This window comes from Porites lutea, chromosome 12, assembly GCF_958299795.1.
Source record: "Porites lutea chromosome 12, jaPorLute2.1, whole genome shotgun sequence".
NCBI classification, from domain to species: domain Eukaryota; kingdom Metazoa; phylum Cnidaria; class Anthozoa; order Scleractinia; family Poritidae; genus Porites; species Porites lutea.
The window spans coordinates 14,184,096-14,208,121 of NC_133212.1; the positions used below are offsets into that span (position 1 = coordinate 14,184,096).

At 38.2% G+C, this 24,026-nt stretch overlaps 2 protein-coding genes and 1 long non-coding RNA gene across 3 annotated transcripts in view; 2 read left to right on the forward strand and 1 right to left on the reverse strand.

The window, feature by feature from the left end:
• The window catches only part of LOC140921188 (uncharacterized), a 108,342-nt gene that overhangs the window by 69,111 nt on the left and 15,205 nt on the right, over nt 1-24,026 (reverse strand). The window lies entirely within an intron of this gene.
• Nucleotides 1,530-15,793, forward strand: LOC140921556 (uncharacterized). Its single transcript, XR_012164024.1, has 3 exons — nt 1,530-1,613; nt 5,297-5,358; nt 15,662-15,793. It is a non-coding gene; the product is annotated as an uncharacterized lncRNA (long non-coding RNA).
• On the forward strand, nt 17,867-24,020 carry LOC140953741 (C-type lectin domain family 4 member E-like). Its single transcript, XM_073403138.1, has 5 exons — nt 17,867-17,925; nt 21,620-21,790; nt 22,734-23,135; nt 23,795-23,926; nt 23,995-24,020. Exons 2-5 carry the CDS (start codon nt 21,691-21,693, stop codon nt 24,018-24,020), a joined length of 660 nt encoding a protein of 219 aa, XP_073259239.1. The 5' UTR covers nt 17,867-17,925; nt 21,620-21,690.

Genomic DNA, 24,026 nt, shown 5'->3' on the forward strand with positions numbered 1-24,026 from the left:
CGATAAAAACAGCACCCACGATGTTTCCATTGTCAACTTCTTTCCTGATTTTGTCCGTAAAATATGTAACCGCTAGTTCAGTAGAGCGTTTAGATCGGAATCCGAACTGGAAAGATGACAGCAAACCATTATTAGGTACCTACATGAGCTTTTTAGTTAAAGAAGACTAGCAAAATGTTTCTCAGAAAGTATCTTGAAACCACGCAAATTGATCATCACTTGCTTCTATTCGTTCACTTTGTTTACTAAAAAAAACAACAAAGGCTTAGTAATAAAAAATGGTTATAAGTGAGCTGTTCTCGATCTATATTTCATCTGTAGTACTACTGTAGTTTACTGTCAATTAATCCCATTACTTACAATGTATGAGGACATTATTAGGCTACTTCTAGTAAAAGTTGGAAAGTACAACGAACACCTTTCCAACAAGCACCAATTAAATTTAGAATAAAGTTCAGTAAAGTAGAACCCTTGAATATTACATCTAGAAAAAGGCGTCCCTTTCCTTTCTTGAAAGCTCGATCACTTATATTTTCTTCAGTGGAGATTTGTGAAAAAATTATGCATGAGTAAGATACTTCATTTTTAACCATACGACGCATAAAAGGAAGGAGGGTGTGGATGCGAAGAGTTGTCTCCGATAAATACGCGACGCTCTTTCTCTTTCTCTCTTGTTCCAGATAAGGAATAAAAACCGCCCATCACGCTGCTATCAAAACCGTGACAAAATAGAATATGGAGATCGCCAGAGATCTTGTCTTTTACCTTAGGGATTAAATACTACTCAAAAACTTTCAAAGTTTTCTTTTAACTTTTGAGGCTGGCTTTTAAAATAGTGTATTTTTTTTATCTATACTGTTTTTAAATAAAAGGATGGTCGTGATGACTCATACTTGGGAGCGGAGAGCTTTTCATCGATGACTAAGCTCAAGTTCAGATCTTAAATCACCAGGAACTAACGACAGAGACGCAGAACGAAACATGAGTCCTAAAATATTCCCTCCTGCTTTACCATGCAGGTTGAACATTGTCCCTTAGCGATTTATTTACACTTCATATCATTAAAATTTCAAATTCTTTGTGTTATCGGCAATAAATAGCTGTTAACTTTCTGTCAACTGGCATTATTAAAATAGCAGCTCAGGGAACAAGTAATTTGCCTAGAAAAAAGTCACAAAACCAAATCAACTCCTTTGACTATTCTCAGTGTACATGTAAGTTCATTTGCGATAATTTGATTGTTAAACTAATTGATATCCTCTTGTCATGTCTATTCTTTGTCATCATATAGTGCTGTTTCCTGGAGGTCAAAATTATATTCTTTTTAAAGGTCAAATGAAGCAAAAAATTGACATATTTTCTTTTGTCGCTTTACCTTCACCAAACACTGAAATATTCCCTCCTGCTTTACCATGCAGGTTGAACATTGTCCCTTAGCGATTTATTTACACTTCATATCATTAAAATTTCAAATTCTTTGTGTTATCGGCAATAAATAGCTGTTAACTTTCTGTCAACTGGCATTATTAAAATAGCAGCTCAGGGAACAAGTAATTTGCCTAGAAAAAAGTCACAAAACCAAATCAACTCCTTTGACTATTCTCAGTGTACATGTAAGTTCATTTGCGATAATTTGATTGTTAAACTAATTGATATCCTCTTGTCATGTTTATTCTTTGTCATCATATAGTGCTGTTTCCTGGAGGTCAAAATTATATTCTTTTTAAAGGTCAAATGAAGCAAAAAATTGACATATTTTCTTTTGTCGCTTTACCTTCACCAAACACTAAAAAGAACCATCCTAAGTGAGATTTGGTAAAGATTTTTCTTCCCAAGCCTTTATAGAAAGATAAAAGATCAAAATCCGAGCATTTCCGAAAACTTCACGAAAACGTTTCTGAAATGGCCGCGTGATAGACTGGAGACTACGTGACGTCAGTGTTGGTCTTTCAGGGCGGAAAAACGTCCTGCACAAGCTTCTGCGCATCCCTTATCGCCTTCGTTTGTTTGTCTCGTTCTGCGAGAGTTCTGACTGAGACTAAATGAAATTCACGAGGTGCGAACGTTTGCTCCTTGTAAAGGCTTTTTTTTGTTTTTGTTGTTGTTGTTGTTGTTTTTTCGTCACTTGAAAATTACTTTGGATTCAGAACAACCAATGTCAGAGTAAAAACAGATCATCCGTCAGTCTGAGGAGGAATAAAACGTTTTGAACATTTCCAAAGAGGCTGGTATTTTCCTGATAATCGTGCATTCGATTTGTGAATTGATTTTGTATCCAGTTCTTCGCCGTCTTTCGCCGGACTGAATTAAAACCCGCTTGTATTCTGTCATTAGTAGTTACGGTTAGTTTTTTTACATGCCCAGATTTATTTACCTTTGCAGAACCAGCTTTATCCTTGTCTTCAGTCGAAGAACCGTAATGCTAACGCTTGCGAGTGAACAAACTTGAGCGCTTAAAACTTCCTCGGAACTTTAGAAGGCCAGCAAGCTTACTTGAGATGAAAAGACTACTTTGATCATTTTTCTGTTGCTCAAGTAATAATAGTCAGAGTTTTTTTCCTTTAGTTTTTTCAGTTTAATTACATAGTTTTGTTATCTTTCTGTACGCAAATTTTCCTTTCACTCGCTGTGAAGTAGCGGAGAACGACAACTGCCGGCAGTGACTCCAAAACAATCGACTCTTTGCCCGAGCTGGATTTGACTGAAGCAAGCAAAACAAATCCTTATGTGCAGTTTTCTGTATTTTCTAATGATTCAGTTTGCTGAGTTAAATTTGCTTGAATGAAGACCCTCGCATGGACCAGTTATTTATTACTCAAAAAAAGTAGCTAATCTAGCCAAGTAGTCGGAATCATGGCTTGGCTGCGAAGCTCGCAACTGATCTTTTGCTTTTAAGATCTTTTATAGGTAGGTTGTTTCCGTACAGAAAATTCACTTCTTCTTTGTCAGCAGTTATAAGAGCCTTAAGCCTTATGTTTTTTTTAAAATGAAAATTTGTTGCTTTGCAACCTTATTGAAGCTTTTTTAGTTCACTTAAGCTGAATTTTATGCATGATGGAATTGTTCTTTGCTTGTGGCATCTCTTTGCCAGCTTAAAGTGGCCTCTATGGTCCTTAAACTGACCTCAATCGGTAATTAAATCTTACACATAATTGGAAAGAAGTTTTTGCAATAATGTAACTTCAACTTGTTTGAAGGAAATCTTACTTACGCGTAGGTTTTTAACAGGTGTTATGCATGTTCAACTTGACCACACAAAGCAAAATTAATCTGCGCAAAACGATCAAGTTTAAAAAGCTATGGTTGCTTTGAGAAGATCTTGGGGAAGATTTACTAGATAAAGATTAACTCTTTTTCTGCCCACATATCAACGCCAAAACTTCTACATCGAGGATGTTGTTTATATTTTAGTGATCTGCGGAGCTAGAAATGTCCGATCGAGCGTGGGTTTTAAAATATCAGCTCGAGTGCGACAAAGTTCAGTGACTTCAAACGCATTGGGGGCAAACTTGAATTTCTTTGGGCAGATTATTATACAAAGATATTTTGTTTTTGTGTCCACGGCGGAGCTCCGGACCTTATATATCCAGCAAATTCCTTATATGAACACATTTTGTGAATGCATCTTGAAAAAAATCAGACTTAAGCACGCACATTTCCAGTACAACTCAAGGAAATTAGTAAATGTCGTTTAAGTCCGTTGTACTATGATGTATTCTTCGAGAAAATTAAATAATAAGAAGGTTATAACCACAGCTTGCAACTTTTGAATTTATGGCCGCACAAACCACTTCTGCGCCAAGTCGACTCAAAAAGCTCTGTTTTGAATTTCCCGCTTTTTTCACCTGACCAACATTGACGTCACAAGCTGTTTTTTCCGACAATTTTTCCGACCGCTCTACGAAGATAAGGGCCAAAAAACAGCAATTTTTAATTGCGAATATCTCGGAGATACTTGCTAGAATTGAGCTGAAACTTCATAGAATGTTTATTTGGTTCATATTAAACATATTTCCTTAGAATTGAACTAAAATAAAAAATTCCGAATTTTTGGCTCATTTGACCTTTAACCTTTTTATTTTCCATCCACTGAAAGCAAATTCAAATTTGGAGAACCGGGATTGTTCAGTTTCTAAAACTAGAAGACTGGTCAAAACAAATCTAGTAGTTGAATCAGCTCGAGAAGTGTAGGGGCCGCTAATCCAAGCCCTAAGATAAGTGGGGGGGGGGGGGGGGGGGCGTTCTCGACAATATATTTTTCCCTTGCGAGCCCCAGCTTGGTCTAAAATATGGCGGGGAACATAATCCCCCGAACCCCTCCCCTAGATCTGCCACTGAGTTTTGTGAGTGCAATTTATTCTCATCATAATTAATACACTTGGGAGTATTCATTACTGTGGAAACTAAGAAATGTGAAGCTTAACGGGCCAATGGTTTTTCGGGTTTGTGTTTTAACCTCAATTTTTCGGTTTTTGATCTAAACATTTGCGACGCAAAGTTGCCACTTTTTAGCTACCTCACCTCGTTAACCAATCAGAGGGCCAGTTTCCATTTACCTTTAATATTTCTGGTTAATTAAGAACGCGGAAAATTCATCTACAAAGACGAAAAATTGAGGTGATATTATATGATATTATATGGTATTTTATGATATAGACACGAGTGTTTTACTGGAAAATATACCACTCGTAAAATTCATAAAATCTACATCCGTGACCCGAGTGGTCTATTTTCCATAATCTCACATGTGAGTTTATCGATGACGTAATTTCGGTAATTTCTCTCTTAGTCTATTATTTTATCGCTGTCTTTTTGTCTATATAATAAAAAGAATATCACATGGCGGCTTGAAGATATGAATTTTATTTTCTCGTGGCAAAAACAATATTTTACTCACTCGCTACGCTCGTTCGTAAAATATTGTTTTGCCACTCAAAAATAAAATTCATATTTTGCGCCACCATGTAATATCCTCTATATATGATAGGATTGAAACAGGGATGACGGTGACGTGTTCGATTACCAAGCAATTGGGAGCTAATCGCTTACTCAAATCATCTCTTGATCTAGCTTTAAAAATTAAGGATCGGACCGGCGTAGCTATAGCGTAGATATATGAATTATTTATTTGAACAAAGTACGGATACTGGATTATACCTTATCCTCTTTTGATTATAATACATGTAAGATCAGTCAACGTAGCAATTATGTCATAAAGCCCGAAGAAAATATTTTAAATCATGACAATAGTAGCTAAACCTTACTTACCCAATTTGTGGATGTCTCTTTTTCACAGGACAGAGATGAATACTGTCTGCTCCATTTTTGTTGGATGGATAGTGCTTCTAATCGCTTTTGGTAATCTAAATGTTGTTGTTGTTGTTATTTTTTTGTTAGTTTGTTATTTGTTTGCTTGTTTGTTTGTATTTTGTAAAGGTTTCTGGCAACCCAGCAAAAAATAATGATGAATCAGAAAAGTTTCTCAGATTAAAACGATAACTTACAAATCAATTTGTTAGTTTGTTTTAATCACATTCTAATACAAATCTTATCTTTTAACTTACATTGACATAAAACATGGGAACTGCTTTTTTTTTTCAGTTTACAAATTTTTTAATCTGGTAAATTAATCTGTGTGTGTAAGTCTTCAGGAGTAGTCAGAATTCCCAAGATGAAGTACCTGTGGAAAGATCTATCCATGCTGAAGTTGTTGTTTACCAGCTTAAATAGCTTGAAAGCGAAGGAAGGAAAATATGCATCGTTGAAGGTGTTTCGATATAGTTTTTCGGAGGCCATAGCGATATTTTTCAATCGCTTTCAAAGTGATTTTATCCTTGTCTGATCGCTATAAAATTTTCAGCAATGATTGACTATAGATTGAAATTTGTCAAAATGTAGGTTTAAGTAAAATGGATATTACTATGACAACAATAAACAAAAAACTTTGAAATTGATGAACGCCTAATTTTGCGCGATCTAGTCCTGCTAGAGGAACTTAAAGTCTGGTGTTTAGCAAATAACCTCCTTAAGAAGTAAAAAATTCTGTTCGTTTGAATTCGACTAAAACGAAGATATATTTCAAACATTAAATTTCCAATAGCCGTGATACGTTTTAAATGACTCAAATTATTCTTAAGTAGCTGTGACTGCATTAAAGCGATCCAAAGTCAACAGAACAACACAGTGTGTGCTTTAATCTCACAGGAAAACAAACTTCGAAGACGCGTACAGAATTCGGTGACTTGGACCAAAGCTGGCCATAAAAAGCGATAGTTAAGCGATGGTATGTAAACTTGTCCCTTTACAACAGTGAGTCACACTTGAACTTCTACGTAGCTTGTATTAGACTTGTACCACAAGATGCACGATAGTTGTACGGTTTGTAAGGTTTCGAGAAACTAAAACAAAATTATAACTGAATATTCTTTGGAACGTTTTCTTTCTATTTGCAGTGAGAAAATATCTAAAGGCTTTTTAAAGTTCTATAAGCTTATAATCATGGTGGGCTGGCAACGGCCTTTGATCTTGCCGCTTTTCGGCTTTCCATGATCGCCCCAGTTAAGAAATCTGTCAATCATTCGACAACTGTAGCGAGCATGCGCGAAACGGGCTGGGAAAAATAACAAGGAGCTCATCTTCGCAGCGATTCGACAGTGTGAAGTGAATTCGCTTTTATAATTTTAATCTTGTTGGTCATTGCTTTCTTTCGACTTTGCTGTAGCCAATTTTTTTCCGCGGTAATGTGGAGCTTACGTTTTCTTTTCTTCTGGTCTTGCGTTTGTCATTACATGCGGTTTACTACGCTGAGAACGAGGCTAGTGAACATGTTCCTCGATGTCCGACCTTTTGACTATGTGTTTCTGTTTAGAAGACCCACAAGACTAAAAGAAGGGCCAGCTCTCCAATACGTTTGTAGAAGAGTTTATATTTTCAAGTGAAAGGCCCTAAATTAATTCTTCGCGATATTAAAAAAAGTGTCTTGGCTGTGGTCGAGTAAAAGAGTTGTCAGAGTTGTTTACGGTTTTACTACACCTTTAAGACGAGAAGAAATAATGATTGAGATTCTTAATTTTACATCCTTGATTGAGAACTTATCCTGGCAGAGTTGCGTTGGATGATTGAGTGGCATGGTCAAATCTCGTAGTTCATGTGTTTCTTTAAGTACTAGAAGCTAAATAAATTTTGCCAAGAGATCATTCTCTCTTGATTTTGCACTTGTTGATATGTTAAAGTTTCGTTCTTCGTGTGATTTAATTTAAACTTTACCGTAGTTTCTAACAAATGAATCTTAGGCAATTAAAAGGGTAATTATTTTTTGTGTTTGGAATTCGCTTTTCATGACATCAGTTATTACACTGCCTTCAGTTTGAGTTCTCATTCAAATGTGTTTTGTTGCAAACAAAAGAGGGAAAAATTATAAATTCCAAACACTACACTACCCCTTGGAACAAGATTATGGTTTAAAGAAGATGGGATTAGCTAGGTTCAGAAAATAAATGTTCAACTTTGCATGTTTTGACAAGGACCACATCTGGCTAAATATGCTTCAAAGGGAATTTATAAAGTCAGGGAAATGGTGACATTTCTATTTTTGCCTGTCCTTTGCCCACTGTGATCAGTTTTTGCCATACAGTTGCATGTACTTTTTAACACCTTTGGACATCAACCTGCCAGGTTAGTTTGTGTCTGTATATAAATGTAGTTAATGAAATCAAATCCTCTCAACTGGATATGAAAAACACCATAGGATGCCTTGGAAAAAAAATGTAAAATCATATTATTAAGATAACATATTTATTTGTAGTCAACTGAATATTGGAAACTTGTGTTGAGGCAGGCAAAAACATTTTTCAGAGACCATAAACATTCACTGACTTTGCTGTTACAACAAGTGATAAAAGGGTATTAAAATGTCAGATCACCTCCCTGCGGCTTTGCTGTTACAACAAGTGGTAAAAGGGTATTAAAATGTCAGATCACCTCCCTGGGCTTGCCCTGAAAGAGATTATGGGTGGCATAGTAGGACACATTGTTTATTTCCCTACCCTTTTTAAGCCAGGAGCCGTTATTTTATAATTCTGATTCATTTCATTTACTAATATACAGAATTAAGTTAACTTTTAAACTTAGAAACATGGAAAAAAAACTTGGGGAAAAATGGTGGTACCAAAAATGTAACTATAGACTGCTCTTCATCAACCTTCACAGCCCAAACAGACACCCTGTTCAAAACTCTAAAGGGTGAAATGGTCACCACCCTAAATCAGCAGCACATACCCATCTAGGCCAAGTAAGCCAAGGGTAGTATCATAGAAAGAACTGCTGAGGGGATTGGGCTTCAGAGACAATAACTTCTTTTGATGGTTGATAAAAAATCAATTTTACCTTGTTTGTTTTTGTCGTAAATCAAATTCATAACTTACACAAACAACTGAAGTTGTACATTTTTCAAGCTCCTTCTGATTCTCTTTATAAACTTTGCAAAACATTCAATTTTCTTTTTTTCTGTTTCTTGTACTTCAGTCCTTTGAGGGATTTTCTCAATGCATACTCCCTTTGATGTACTCACTCTTATTAGCCACTGGATAAGCCTCTTCCCCGCACTAAACCATTATAATCATTTCAATTAAAATTCAGAACTACAGTGTAATTCTTGTACAAACAATTCCAAGGAAATACTTGAAACCGAAGTCACTATCTAATACGAAACTACTAAATACAGTACTGCTGTTGGAAATTTATTGATTATCACTCCAATGATATTCCGGTGAAGGTTTTGAAGGTTCAGTAAAACCCTCCCAGCCTTCTATAATATTAAAAATATCTTTTACTGATAGACCCAGTATATGTGAAGCAAAGTGACTGGAAAATTTACTCTGGCTTTACTAAATTGGCCCTGTATTCTGTATTTTCCCCCATATATATTTGTTGTGGCTCCCGGTTTACAAACAAACTGACGAACAGCGAAGTAGAAAATTTGTTTAATGAACATTCCTATATGACTGTTGCAAGACTCATACTACTATAGTGAGCTCGTAGCATATGTTTAGGATAAGGAAGAGAGTTCTTAATACCGCTGTAGGTGGAAAAATATAAGAGATGGAGACCAGGCTGCTTGCTCGAAAATTCACGAAGCTTATAAATAAGTGAACTTGCAGAGATGCCGAAACACGATAAGTTTAGTCACCCAAGAGCTGTTCATACATCACGCCTCCTGATGTCCAAAAATTCCATTAAAAATGTTCTTGAAAACCTTTCCTTGATGTTTGGACGCGGGAAGACTCAAAACCGAGCAAAAACTCATCGTCACTCTCCATGTCTGCATTCTCCGCCATATTTGTTGATATTTGCTTTGAAGGAAAATGGTACTCAGTCTCACTCGGCCAAATTTCTTAACTGGGGCGATCATATAAACTCGGTTCCAGACCTCGATGCTAGCCCCCCGTGCTTATAATCAAACCTGATACTCGGTCAGATCGATCATTGTCTCAAATCTTACAAACGTGCATAAACTAAATAGCCGCATAAACTAAGCCCGACTTCGTTAAATTAAATATAAAAAAACAAACATCAAATACAATAATTACTCAGGCTTACCATTCGAGATGCTCTGAAAACTATTAAGTAAGGCCAGAATCGCTTCAGACTTTTCAACCCTCTTACGCATCAAGCAAGGTGAAAAACGAAAACGATGCCACCCGAAATCGGATTTCCGACTTTCACAAGCGACGTATTTCTCAACCAAAAACCCAATAAACAAACTAGCTATGAAGAACAGAAGACTCTTGATAGCAACAGAATTTCATTTTGTACATTCAGCGGAGAAAGACAGTTAAAAACATCACAAGTTGACACAAGACTCTGTCAGCTTCAGCTGTCAAAGTAAACAAGATTCAAGATGCTGCATAAATTTTCTGCATGAGCTCACCTGTCAAATTTTGACCAATCAGAGCATAAAAATTGGACGTAGAGCGTGACCAACGCGTGACCTTGGTGAGAAAAGGCAAAAGCAACTGGCATGTCTTCCCTGCCTGTAAAAACTGGCTGAATTTTAGCTTCCGAGGTCAGTTTGAAATCAAAATTTTAATAGTGCGACACATATAAAAAACAACATATTTCATATGAATTAAAGAAAATTAAACTTGAGCCTGCGATCATTTGAAAACTAGTAACTTGTCAGCGGATACCTTCAAAAAGATACTCGAGCTCGATGGGTCGACACCTGAGCCCGCGATACGGTCAGTTAATACCGGTCAGCGGATACCCTGTTTCGACAGCTGTCAATTGATCACAACATTGATGTACAATATGTGTGCAATATCAGTCTTCCTGTGCTACCAAACTAGCTAGAAAGTGTGAGATTGAACATTGGTTGTCCTATGGTGCGGACGGACGGGCGGGCGGGCTGCGGGCGGTGTACGGTCACGTGATTACCAAATTTTCTCGGATGGGTAGATTTACTTACCCATGGTGCTCCGCAGGCGCGCTTCGCGCGCCAGAGCTCCGCTAACAATAAACACTAGAAATACCTAGTAAGGAAAGGCGAACTAATATCCATGACTAATACATTTCAGTGTGAGTATTAGTCATGGAGGTATGTATGGTGCGCATTATTTTGGAAAAATTAGCATAACGTCAAAACAGTGAATGTTGCATCCTCGGAGACCCAGGGGCAGTCAGTCGGGTCGGGAGAAAAGGCAGGACGAAAGTTTTCAAGTACGGGCGAAAGAGCCCCTGGGTACCGACTCTCACCGAACTATTTCCAAAAATTCAAGCGGATGCCGCCTCCTGATTGGGCACAAAAAAATGCTTTGTATTATTGTGCCCAATCGGCGAACAGTTCCTCCTGAGTTCTTTCCGTGAGTTCGTACACGACGGCTATTGTCTCGCAACACTTGCCCGGTTCGTTCATCAAGCTTGTGCGTGCAAGAAAAACTTTTATTTTCTACTTTCCTAACCAGAAACGAAGGAACGTTTGGGATGCTATCAGCAGGAGCAATTTAATTTTCCCAGAGAATATTCTGTTTTTGACGGATCACAATGTATCGTAAATAATAGGAACTTTAAGACGCGGCGGCGACGAGAAAGTCAAATTAGCAATAGCTTCACAGGGCAAAACAACAACTTTGCACGTGCATCACGCTTTTTTGTACATTTCTTTGCCGTCAACTGCACGACTACCTGTGAAAATGCCTAATTTCACGTTTTGTGAAGGACGTAAACAAGCAATGACAAAATTCATTCTCTTCATGAACTTGGATGGTTGAATTCAGCGCCAGAAGAGTCAGCGCTTGCATTTGACAAAGTAAGCCAGTTGGAATAATCACGATAGAGACTGAAAAAATGTGAATTCACTTTTCCTTGCCACGTGGTTGTCAGCCGTCGTGGTATCTTTTAATATATAGATTTAGCCAGGGCTAAAAGCGAAGCTCCCGTTAATTAATTCATAATTTAACTCAAACAATAAGATTAGGCCTGGAAAACAAATAGACCTATTCGTGTATTGTATTTGCATTAGCTGTAGCATCATAATGTGGCATTCACCAGTCTCTCCAACATTGCTCCATCAGAGAGACTATGAATAATTGGACAACACCGAAATATAATTTTAAGAAACACATGCGCCACGATAGTCCTTGGCGGCAGCCAATTTACACGTTGCATTCCTCTGTCTAAAAGAGAGGCCAAAATAAAAATCAGGCCGGATTTTTTGTGTTCGACAAGTTTAGTTTACTAGTAAATCTTGGCGACAAATCTGGTGGCGTGTAAACCAGCCTTTTAAACATACTTTTTCTCATCACGTCTCAGGTAAACAGTACACAGACCTCGGACAGAATTTGTTCTTTTTTGCCCTATTTAAACCTATAATTCTGCAGTTTTTCACAATTTTGCAAGAGAATTTGCACTCATTCAATATCCACGACGATCAAAGCACGCGCTTCCTTTGCACAACAAATTATAGCATTGAATTAAAAAACGTTTTCTGTTAGAAAAATCTGGTCCTATGTGATATGCGGGGTAATAATTATGGGCTTTTAATGAAAACGATAAAAAAAATTCCCAAAATCATTTTTCGGCCAGCCGGACGGGTTCTCACTTTTGACAGGCACCAAATTTGCAATGCGATTAATAGAGTTACCATTATTTACGCTTCAACATGATAGAGAAATTGTTATGTTTAGGTTTTATTTCCCTTTATTCATTAAACTGTGTATGATTTTGCTATGTGTAATCTTTAAAAGCGAGTGGTATTTACGCGCGGCGTTTTGAGTATTCCTACATGCGATGTTTATGTTCGACTGGAAACAACCGGTGCAGCGATGAAAATTGCGAGAGGGACTACTAACAATCAATAAAATAAGTTTAATTTGGTGAAACATGTACACAGACAATAATTTTTTTTCGAAGATAAGTATTGAGAGTAAAGTGTCTCAGAAAATCATGAGTCAGGCAAGCATAAGCTTATTTATGTTTTAAGCCGGCTTCCCGGTGTTCGCTCTTTTTCAAGATGAACTCGAGGCAAGAAAATCACTAAGAGCTTTCTGTTTACAGCCAAAATCATAACTAAATAATGTTCGGAACCTTTTCTTTGAATTTGCGGGTCGAAAAATGTCTAAAGGCTTTTTAAACCTGATACTATTTTAGGTTAGATCATTGCTCGTGTTTTAACTTAAGCCACATAAACCATACGCTCGACTTCAGGAAACCGAAAAAAAAAAAACATCAAAAACTATAATGGCTCAAGCTTACCAGTCAAGATGCTGCTTCTGAAGGTCATCAAGTGTTCCAGAATCGCTTGAGACTTTTCAACCTTCTTACGCCTCAAGCAAGGGTAAGTGAGTAAGCTCATTTTTGAAAACGATGCCATCCTAAATCGGATTTCCAATGACTTTGACAAGCGGTGCATTTGTCAACAAAAAGCGCAATAAACAAACCAGCCACGAATTACAGAAAAATCTTGATAGCAGCTGTATTTCATTTTGTACACCAAGTAGAAAAAGACAGTTTAAAACATCACAAGATGACACAAAACTCTCTCAGCTCCAGCTATCAGTAAGCAAGTTTCCAGACACTGCAAAATTTTCCGCATAAACTCACCTGTCAAATTTAGACCAATCAGAACATAAAAATTGGACGTAGAGCGTGATCAACGCGTGACAGTGAGAAAAGTCAAAAGCGATTGCCTTCCCTGCATGTAAATGTAAAAGCCGGTTGAATTTTCGTGTCCGAGATCAGTGCGAAATCAACATTTTAAAAGTGCGGCTCATGAAACACGACTTATTTCATATGCATTTTAAAAAAATTGAACTTGAGCCTGCGATCATTTGAAAAGAAGCAACTTGTCAGCGAATATCTTCAAAATATTTCTCGAACTCAGAGGGTCGATACCTGAGCCCGCGATATGGTCAGGCGATACTGGTCAGCAGAAACACTGTTTTGACAGCTGTCAATTAATCAAAACATGGATGTACAATATCAGGTTGCAGGCTCCCAAACTAGCTAGAAAGTGTGAGATTAAACATTGGTATGCCTGTGGTGCGGACGGACGGAAGGTCGGGTGGTCGGTGTACGGTCACGTGATTGCCGAACTTTCTAGGATGGATAGATTTTCTATAAAGCTATGGGGCTTCAAATTGAGCCCGTGATCAAATAAAATATCAGTGCAAAACTTTAAACACTACGTGAACTCAATAGATAGAAAAACGAGCCCGCGATCCACTAAGGTGATGATTGTCAGCGTATACTCTAGTTTGACAGCTGTCAATTAACCTTCATTAGAATGGCGAATATTCGAATTAACAGACTACGAGTGTGAGTAGGACATTTCCGTCCGGCATGTAGTGGAAAATGCCAGATCGTGTACCTGAGCGAATCTGAGCCCTCGTTATGAGTTTTCTGATAGCGGTCTGCACATGTCCCATTTTGACAGTTGTCAATTGACCTTAATTTGGCCTACCAATGTAACTTTAAACGACTGTCAGCCAACTGACAGCCTTGCCTGGCGTAGTTTCGTTTTTATGTTGAATTGGTAAGTGTGACATATTATATCAGCTTATATATAGGGGCAAAACGACTGGTCTTTTATCTGAGCCCGCGAGACGGTCATGTGATAATTGTCAGCGGATGTCTGATTTTGACAGCTGTCAATCTAATCGTACTCATACCGGTGGCTTACATAACTAAGAGGCTAGTCAAGTTGTGCAAGATCTATTGTGACATTTGACATCGGCTTACATGAAGTGTGTGTGTACGGACGGGCGTACGCTACGTCATAACCAAATTTTCTGGGATGGATAGTTTACCAAATTTCTTACCCATGATGCTCCGCTGCGCGCGCGCTTCGCGCGCGGGAGCTCCGCTAAAAACTCCCTAGTATTTACGCAAGACGCGCGACCGATGCACGCGTGAATACCTGTTGTAAGCTCAAGCTTGTATTTTTGGAAAAGCGTCTTTGTTTTCGGGCAGACAATATTTTGAAATCTGATGGGGATTTTATATCAAACTGAAAGTTTCCTGACTGCGTGCATTTCTTTGGTGCATGAGCCAGACAAGCCGTGATCGAGACAATAGCCGTCGTGTACGAACTCACGAAAAGAACTCAGGAGGAACTGTTGGCCGATTGGGCACAATAATACAAAGCATTTTTTGTGCCCAATCAGGAGCCGGCATCTGCTTGAATTTTTGGAAATAGTTCGGTGAGAGTCGGTACCCAGGGGCTCTTTTGCTCGTACTTGAAAACTTTAGTCTCGCCTCTCTCCCGACCCGACTGACTGCCCCTGGGTCTCCGAAGATGTGAATGTTGTAACGCAGATTTTTGACCGGTTCGTATAAAGGTAGGTTTGTCTTGAAATTTCAAGGTGCTGCAGTGAATCAATCTTACTGAAAGTTTCAGACATTTTTATATACATTATGAATATTATGTGAAGAGATTTAAAAAAAAACTCGTTCGAGTTGTTTCGGAGATATTCAAGAAAGCGCTAAAAGTCCAAATTCTGAATGAAGTTGCACTTAGACAGATGGTGAGAAAACACCGGGGTTAGTTTTTAAGATCGCAAGAACGAAAGTACACCAAAATTTCCTAGCATCAAAATATGTTATCAAGCAGCATTCTGACACTACTTAAGAATAATTTGAGTCATTTATAACGCTTTTATTAAATAATCTATCACGGCTATTGAAAATTTAAGGTTTGAAATATATTTTCGCTTTAGTCGAATTCAAACATACAGATCGTTTTACTTCTTACGGAGATTGTTTGCTAAACACCAAACTTTATATTAAGTTCCTAGTGTTGGATTTTCAGTAGCAGATTTAAATTTAGATCACACAAAATTCGGCTTTTCTCAGTTTCAAAGTTTTTTGTTTATTGTTGTCATAGTAATAAAGATTTAACTTAAAACTATATTTTCACTCAATCCATAACCAATTACTGGTGAAAATTTCATAGCGATCGGACGAGGAAAAAACCACTTTTAAGGCGATTGAAAAATATCGGTGTGGCCTCTGAAAAACTGTATCAAAACACCTTAATATAGAACGAAAATGACCAAAGCGGTCCTCAAAAAGTAAAAAGGTCATCCTGTATACAGAAAAATTATTGGAACATTTTTATGAATTGTCGCCATTTTTTATCATTTTTATTTTTACTTACCGGGAGAAGAAACGAAAGGTTTCTTTGTTACAATCCCCCAAACTGGCCGAACCGATCTGGTGCAAAAATTGGTTGAAGAAGAGATAGGTCTTAATTTGAACGACCGACAACGCCTTTACCTCTACGGATGCTGGTGTGGACGAGGAGGACACGGGATAGTTTTGGACAACATTGATTAGTAAGTAAAATCTGCCATAAATTTCAATGAACACTAAATAAATAATGATAATAAAAAAAAACAAATGATTGTTAAAAGGTAATGGCAGCGAACACATTTCTCTATTGAGTCTGGCTACAATGACTGGCTACGGCAGCAACCAGAATTATTCTTTGGCGAAAAGGATTGGAATGCGGTGCAACTACAAATGTTAAAAATACAAACCACACTGCACTGAATTCTATATCTTGTCCTCCAGAACTATCTGGTATGAAACACTTGAAAATTTTCCTTGATACAACACCGGACAAAACTGTTAAGATAGTTCCATCTGTTTGCTAACTTTTGCGCCATACTACGTCTCCTCTAAAACGAAGAATGAGCAAGTCCCCTCGTCACATGGTATTTTGTTTTGGTCTAAAAACCAAATAACGGCCATGCTATCCTAAACAGCTTTGGATATAAGGGAAGGGGGGAAATCAAGCATTCATTTGGCGATGGTTTCCATTTCTGCCAGGATGACGGGAAAAATATCGAATATTTTTGCAATGTGTCTAAACAAGGTTTGTCCGAGGCTGTAGATTTCTCTTTTTCTAGTGTTTCATAATTTGTTCCTTCGTTGTCAACTTTTCAACAGAAGGTGCATGATAATCGAGCCTATTGTCAGCTTAACTCGGTGTCTTACATCTATGGGGAAACTGTAAGGCGGCCAAAGAATCCATCAGTCTTTGCTCGATAATTGCTGCAACTTGAAGTTAATGCCAGGTTATGGTGTTACTGAGTCGACTAGTTCTGATTCATTATGAGTACGAGTAATAATAACAGTACGTAGAGGGGAAACGAAGCTTAATAACTAAAGACAGCTGCGCTTGCTTTGAGCGTTGTATGACCATCTGTGGAACTGGAGCTTAGAACGCTTTAGATATTTATTCATTTATTTATTTCTTTTTTTCTTTACTTAAATTTATCCTCAAGCTCTTACTTTTTGCTCCATCTGTTTTAAAACATTCCACCCTTTTATAGAGGGTTTTCACATGACGTCACGGCGTCCATATTGGTGTCCCAAAACAATGAAACGGCGCCCATGTTGGTGTCCCAAAGTCGTCCTGTGGGAGTTGAACTCCTTTGTTATGGAAACGCTTTCTTTTGTTCCAATAAATTTGCATAGATGCTGGTCTCGTGAGTGAAAACACTCTATACTTGTGCACAAGCTTATGTAAACAACTCTTCAAACGGAACTTTTTCATTCCATTAACTCGCGGACTATTCTGCTTTGAAACTTGCCAGAGAATTATTCCGGCCACATTCACGGTCATTGTGGTGTTGGTACTATACTCCTCTCTCCTCCACAGACACACCCGCTGGGTACCCCAATAAAAATAGCAAATAATCGAAAAATAGAAAGAGCGCGGGGGACGATGGGAAGAGAGAACATCGTGTCTCGCGCGCTTTCTTTTTCTTTCGCCCCAGCCTCCCTACAACACAAAGAGGCCTCTGTGGAGGAGAGAGACTGTACTCTGTTTGTGTAAACTTACTACATTCACAGGTGATAAAGACAGATTGGATCAATTTAGGTTTTTAAGAAACTGCCCACCTACCCCTCCCCTAAGCCATCATTTTGCCCAAAGTGAGAACAAAGAGTTAATGTTAGCTTAGGGGATGGGTAAGTGGGCAGTTTCCCGAAAAATCTAAATTTATGCGACAGGTTCAGGTTTCTGAAGAAAACATAATTCCGGTATTAGGGTCACCTACACGACCTACACTGGGGAGCCAACTGTTCCTACATTTCCTTACAAAACTTAATAAACCGTTTACTAAAGAAACAAAGAGTTGGCTCGATCACCCTCCTAGCCGAGCCAGCTTTTCTCCATATAAACTTTGGGTCACCATCACCATCACTATCATTATCGTCATCATCGTCACCTTCGTTGTCGTCGTCGTCATCATCATCATTAGTTGACTTAGTTTCTTTCTCAAGTTTTTCTACTATTTTTTTTTAGCTGTTGTAAAGTTCATGATTTTTGTGAGAACTACCTAACAGACAGAGACAAATGTGCAACAAAGCGTTCAAACATCGACTTGGCCTTCCAGTACAACAACGCCACCAAAAAATGTAGTAAGTGCATTTTGTGATTGATGTTTCAGTTATGACAGATCAGATGGAAAAAAAGTTGAGGGTGCGTTTCTTTACTAAAATCCAAGATCAGATCAAAAATCCCGATCATTAGGATTTTTGGTTGAGAAAGTAAAGATGTATTCAAAAAGGGATTAGTTTTCAACAAGAGAGGATAAAGGGGACAGAGAAGGCATCCCCCATACACACCCTATTCCATAGGTAATTCGTCTCGAGTTATTTTTAGAATCGGGATAAAGTTACCTCGCGCGCTACGTGGATGTTTCGTGGAGGTTTCGTATGACTAAGCGCCATGCAAAACATGTCGGGCGAAAGGCAATGAAAGCGTAAAGAGATCGAGAGCATTCCTGAATATTGAAGCGAAATGAGTCGTCGCTCACTTGGGAAAAGGGAATCGCTGGACTCTTTGATAAAGTTTACTCGAAGTTGTCGTAACCTCAGCGCTTTAATAAAATGAGAAATTTCGCCGGTTTATTAAAAGCGGTCGTTGGTACAATAAACCAAGTAGCAAGGAATATTCATGTACATGTAATTCGTTTTACAAATTTGAATTTTATTGTAGTTTTTTTAAGCTGTTAAGCGCTGTTGATCAGTGAATGTAAATAGCGCTCTAGAAGTTATCAAATTATTATTATTATAGAACGACAAGTGTTATTTTTGTTGAATAATAAAAGACTAATAAAAGAATAAATATCAAACCAGAAATTACTCTCTTCAAACTGTAAATTATAAATGATCCTGAGAGAATATTCACTGAGTTAAGGATTTCCCTGCTGTACTGTTAGCTCTATACAAGAGAGTAAGGGCGATTCTTTTTTAATTTCCGTTTCGCTAACACAGCTTTAGCAGAAATCTCTCTTTAGTCGTTTTCGTAGACAAAACGAAAAGCAATATTGCTCTCCGCGTCTTCCGCCATTTTTTTCTGCCTCAATTGGTGAAGGACGCTTGGCTCTGAGCGTGGGTCATTCACGCGGAACACATTCTCGCTCTGTGATCGGCTGTTGTCTAATCCCCCTTGGGATCTGTGGTCTTAAAAATAACTCGAGACGAATTACCTATGGAATAGGGTGTGTATGGAGGATGCCTTCTCTGTCCCCTTTATCCTTTCTTGTTTTCAATTAATTCCATAGAAACGACCTACAATAACGACGGTATCCCGGAGAAAGAATAACACGGCTGCTGACTAAGGTTGCAAGTCTGCTGCTATTTCATTGTATTCTGGACGGTTAGCTTTAGGATACTCAGGGGCGAATCTAGGGGGAGGGTGCAGGGGGTGCGCACCCCCCCTCCCTGAGATGACCTGCGGTTTTCTAATACAACTGGTATTCTGCAAAAAAAAAACTATGTGGTTTATTGGTGTTGAAGTAGAGCAAGAGACAAGTGCACCCCCTCCAAAAATAAATCCTGGATCCGCCCCTGGATACTGCTTTAGATTGCCAAATGAAGACGATGTATTCTCGAAATAAGACATGTGTTGGAAAAATAAAGTCTTGCAAGACGCGAAGGCGAAGTTGAGTAGAAGTTTTTTCCTTGTAACTAGAACAATGCAGGTCCTGTTTGTATTGCGATTTTACCACCCCGATAAAACGGATAAAATCGATCGTTTAATCCATTATTCCAGTTCAAAAATGGCCGTAATGATAAGCAGTCTTGTCAAAAAGCTGATGTATGTATTAAAATTGTTTCGAGTTACCGCTGGCAATATTCACTCTTTTCAGATCCGTAGTAAAGAAACGTTTCGGATCATATATCCAAAGTATCCGGTACTGGATATGATCCATAAAATCCACCTCCGTTGTGGATCATTTGGATCAATAATTCTTTTTTTGATTTAGTAAAGAAACGAAATATCCGTAATTGGATTAAAAATTCGGATTAGGATTTTAGTAACGAAACGCACCCTGAATTGTTATATAGCTGAATTTTTTTTCCCAACAGCGCGCGCTTATACATATACACGCGTAATCGGAATCCGATTTCAATCATGATTAATTTATTTAAAGTGAAGGGTGGTTGGCGGATCGGATCTCTCTCTGTACTATAGAAAGGCGAAAATAAAAAAAAACAAAATGAAAGAAGATAGGTTTACAGGCACGTATGCGAAACACACGTCACATGTGGATCTTATAAGAAAGTGAAGGGGGCGCTCCCTTAATTGGCCTAAACGGGTAATTGCCGCTGAGCGACGAAACGATTTTTGGTTCTTAGGGTCTTGAGTCTCAACGAGAGTATAAAATTTCGCCATTCAGTGTCTTGAACAGGAAAGACTTTAAGTGAGTGTAAAGGTTAGAGATGAGCGGTCTACGTTTGTGGAATCCACATTTTTTAAATTTTTTTTTCAAATAATGTAATTCTATGATGTCACTTTGAAACTGGTGTCAGTTCGAAAGGACCCAGGTTCATAAAATAGGGCGTCTTGTGTTAAAGGGGTTAAGTTACGAGGATATTTCTGTTTTAGGTTAATTCTGTGCTTAATTCATTACTCAGTGCCTTTACCAATACACAAAATGCTCATGTAGTGTTATGAAGAAGATATTAAACAAATTTCATCAGGGAACACTAACCACAATAATATTTTGGTGATTTGTACAGGCATTGCAGTAAAATTTGAAAAAGTCGGCCCCATGTTTTCAAGTTTTAATCCATGCCAATCCTTACCATCCGTAACAACAAACGACAGGAAACAGTTTCAGTACCCAAATGTAGTCTTACAGAACAAACCAGGACCTTTTTTAGGGGAATTAAATTGATGCGAAGACATGTTTTAGCTTTGAAAAAAGATAGTGACTAGCGTGACAAAGTCTCTTTAAACAGGGCAGGGCTGTCTTGATTTGAAGGGCTCGACGTCGCATTTCGACCCAAACTTCTCTTAAACGTATCAGCCCCCCACCCCCCTGGGCTCATAGGTGATCTTGATGCTCTTTACAAAATTCTATGTAAGTCAGTAGTTACTATAGGTAGTCTCACACGCAGGCGTTTCATGAGAAGTCGTATTTCCTCCCCTCTCATGCACATTCTGGGTTTGTTAAGAGAAAGGAAATAGGACTGCTTTGAAAACGTTTAGTGGGAGGGACTCGTAGTTAGAGCGTCTGCACTATTTGAATCCCACCAGAGACTCAAAAAGATGGCTTCTTTGTTTCGCACCCGGCGATCATAACATATTTCCCGACATTTTCTTAGAATTCAAGATTTTTAAGCTTACCATAAGAAACCAATTCCACAAAAAATATAATAGAGTAGAGAGAGATGCTGCTAAAGGTCTCTAGTCTAAAAGTGGTTACACTCTATACTGAGGGTAAATAGAATTATCATTCGTTGCAAATTTTTCTCCTTTTCACTGGACGAGAGCCCACCACGTGACTTGCAAAAAATGTCTACAAATAATGGTCTGCTCATGCGCAATGTCGTCCAATTTGTTTGACTGCAAATAATATTCTGCCCATGCGTAAATGACACCACGCTTTTCTCCTTCTTGCGATCGCTTGACAGATCGCTTGGCTTCCCGAACATATTCCTTTAAATAAAACTCGGTGATCGAATAATAAAACAGTTATTGTACTCGGTTATCGCAAAATATCGTGATTTGTCAGTGTCTCACGATGTTTTGCTCAACCCTCGTTCAATAATTGTTAATTACCTATAACTAACCCGAGCCTACTTATACTTGCTATTATAGCTCCAGTGAGTGGATATGGTACAGATGACATAGAAAAGGCGAAGTGTGGATATGCCACATGTCTCTGCGATATGGAGATGATTCGATGTTTTAAACACTATAAGAAAGACCTCGACTTGGATAAGTACCACGGATGGGAAGGACTTCAAAAGAAATCATGTGCTTTCAAAGGTAACATTTTCTTTATGATAAAGGGCTTTTTATATTGATTCATTCAAAATACTTTGCCGTTTCTATTTGGCTTAAAACCCCGGGATAACTCTTCAAACCAAGTTGGCGCTATCCAAAATTGTGGAAGACGGGAGCAAAAGGGCAATATACAATTATTACGATGGTATATTGCCCTAATATACAATCGCGTGAATCTCTTTTCCAGACAGCAGTGTGGCGGCGGCCTAGCATTTTTGGTGTTTAGGTAAAAAATAAGAGAGAGATAACAGCTATCCCATCATGACATTGGAGGGATAACTGACTAAAATGAACGGAATAAAATTAATGCAAAAACACGCAAACGTTATTGCTCGATTGATGTCATGGTTGTGTGCCGACTGAAAACTTTCAGTAACCTTAAACTTTCACGTGATCCTATTCAGACAGGGCTCATAATTTCCAGTATCCAGGCATTACTGGATTAAAACAATGACGTAATATGCTTTTACTATGATGTCATATATGTATTTTTAATTTTTCTTAATGCTACTGTAAGACAGGAGCCTGGCACCTGTGTAAGAGCACTGAGACTTTGCATAATAATCTAAATATATTATTATTATTATTATTATTATTATTATTTTATTAACTAATTAATTAATTAATCTACATCAACTTTGCCCTCAAAGGCAATAACACTTAAACATAAACAAACCCTTTTTTAAGGAAACAAGCAAATTTTTAAAACATGGTTGTCAAAACTCAGTTGCAATGGTAATGACAATGTTTACGTGCACGTTGCGGTGAAATTTTTAGGAGAAGTCACTAAATTTGGTGGTGATAGCTTAATCGATTTTAAAGTTATTTAACTTTTTCGTGAGTTGGGGGGAGGGGGGGGGGGGGAGGTCGAAAGCCCCCTTCCTGTGTGAATAGTGTTAAGGCGTTTTTATGTTTTTGTTTACAGCACGCGGAGACATATGCTTTAAAGATTCTTGCTACACATTTGCGCCAAGGGGAAATACATGGCCAGAGAACAGAAAAACCTGTCAAGACAAAGGGGGCGACTTGGTCGCTATGGAAGAAGAAGAAGAGTGGCAGTTCGTTAATACAGAAATTCAGAAACGCACCATTCCGAAACCCATGGAATATCACATTGGTTTGTTAAAAGAGGAAGGAGTTTGGAAGTGGGTCAATGGACGACCACTGACAATTAACAAGTCGCAAAAAATAGAGCCAGATTATCGGCAGTCGTCTGGTGATGGAGATGTGGCGGTAATGTCGAAGGATTACCCTGAATTCACGCAAGGATTGTTTAGTGACCTCGCAAAAGATAGAAAGAGACCATTTATATGTGAAATACCAAAAGGTAAGAGGAGTGAGCCAAATTTATGAGTAGTATTAAGACGTTTCTTGAGAAGTTGACCTTCTGTATCTTAATCTAATGCAATATTGACAGAAAAAACTTTGTTTTTGGCTATAGGCTCCGTCCACACGTACGTGTATTCGGATGTTTTCGGAAACAAAGATCTTTTCTTTCTTTTAGCCTTCAAACCACACATAAACTGCTTTCAGGCTGGCACCAAAAACGCAAGTTTACAAAAACGTTCCCAGAGTGAAAATGTTTGAAAACGCTACCCTCTCGTTTACGTGTGGACAGACAAATGCAGAGGCTTTCCAACCTCGTTCTTAGGGTCTTCTCGTTTTCAATATGGCGGCTACGAGAAGACCCAGATACATGTCATACATCATATACTTACTACTAGAATTAATATCTGGAAGGGATGCTATCATACTTTGTTCCACTGTTTCAGCACGCTACGTGTCGACGCGTACTTTTTTGAAAACGGAGAAATTATTTCCAGAAATATCCGTTCACATGTAGAAATGTCAATGTTAGACTTACTAATAATTTAAAGTGACAGGCCGGACAATCGAGATCTAAAAAGCCTTAATTAAATTATAAGAGATCGCGTGTTTCCTATTTTACTGTATAATGATTATTTATAATTATGCTGATAATCACAGGAGATTATTGCACAATCAAGGCGGATGTGGCGGTGTTGGTTCAAGACAGTTCGCTTATTTCCGATACGACCATTCAAAACATACAATCCACGGTAAAAAGTTTATTTTCCACCCTGGAAGCTAAGGATCCAAGTGCGATTTACAACTTTGCATTTGCAATGTACGCTGTGCGGCGGAAAATGAGTCCCTTTGGTAACAAGAAAGACACAGTCATGTCCATGGATAAAGAAAT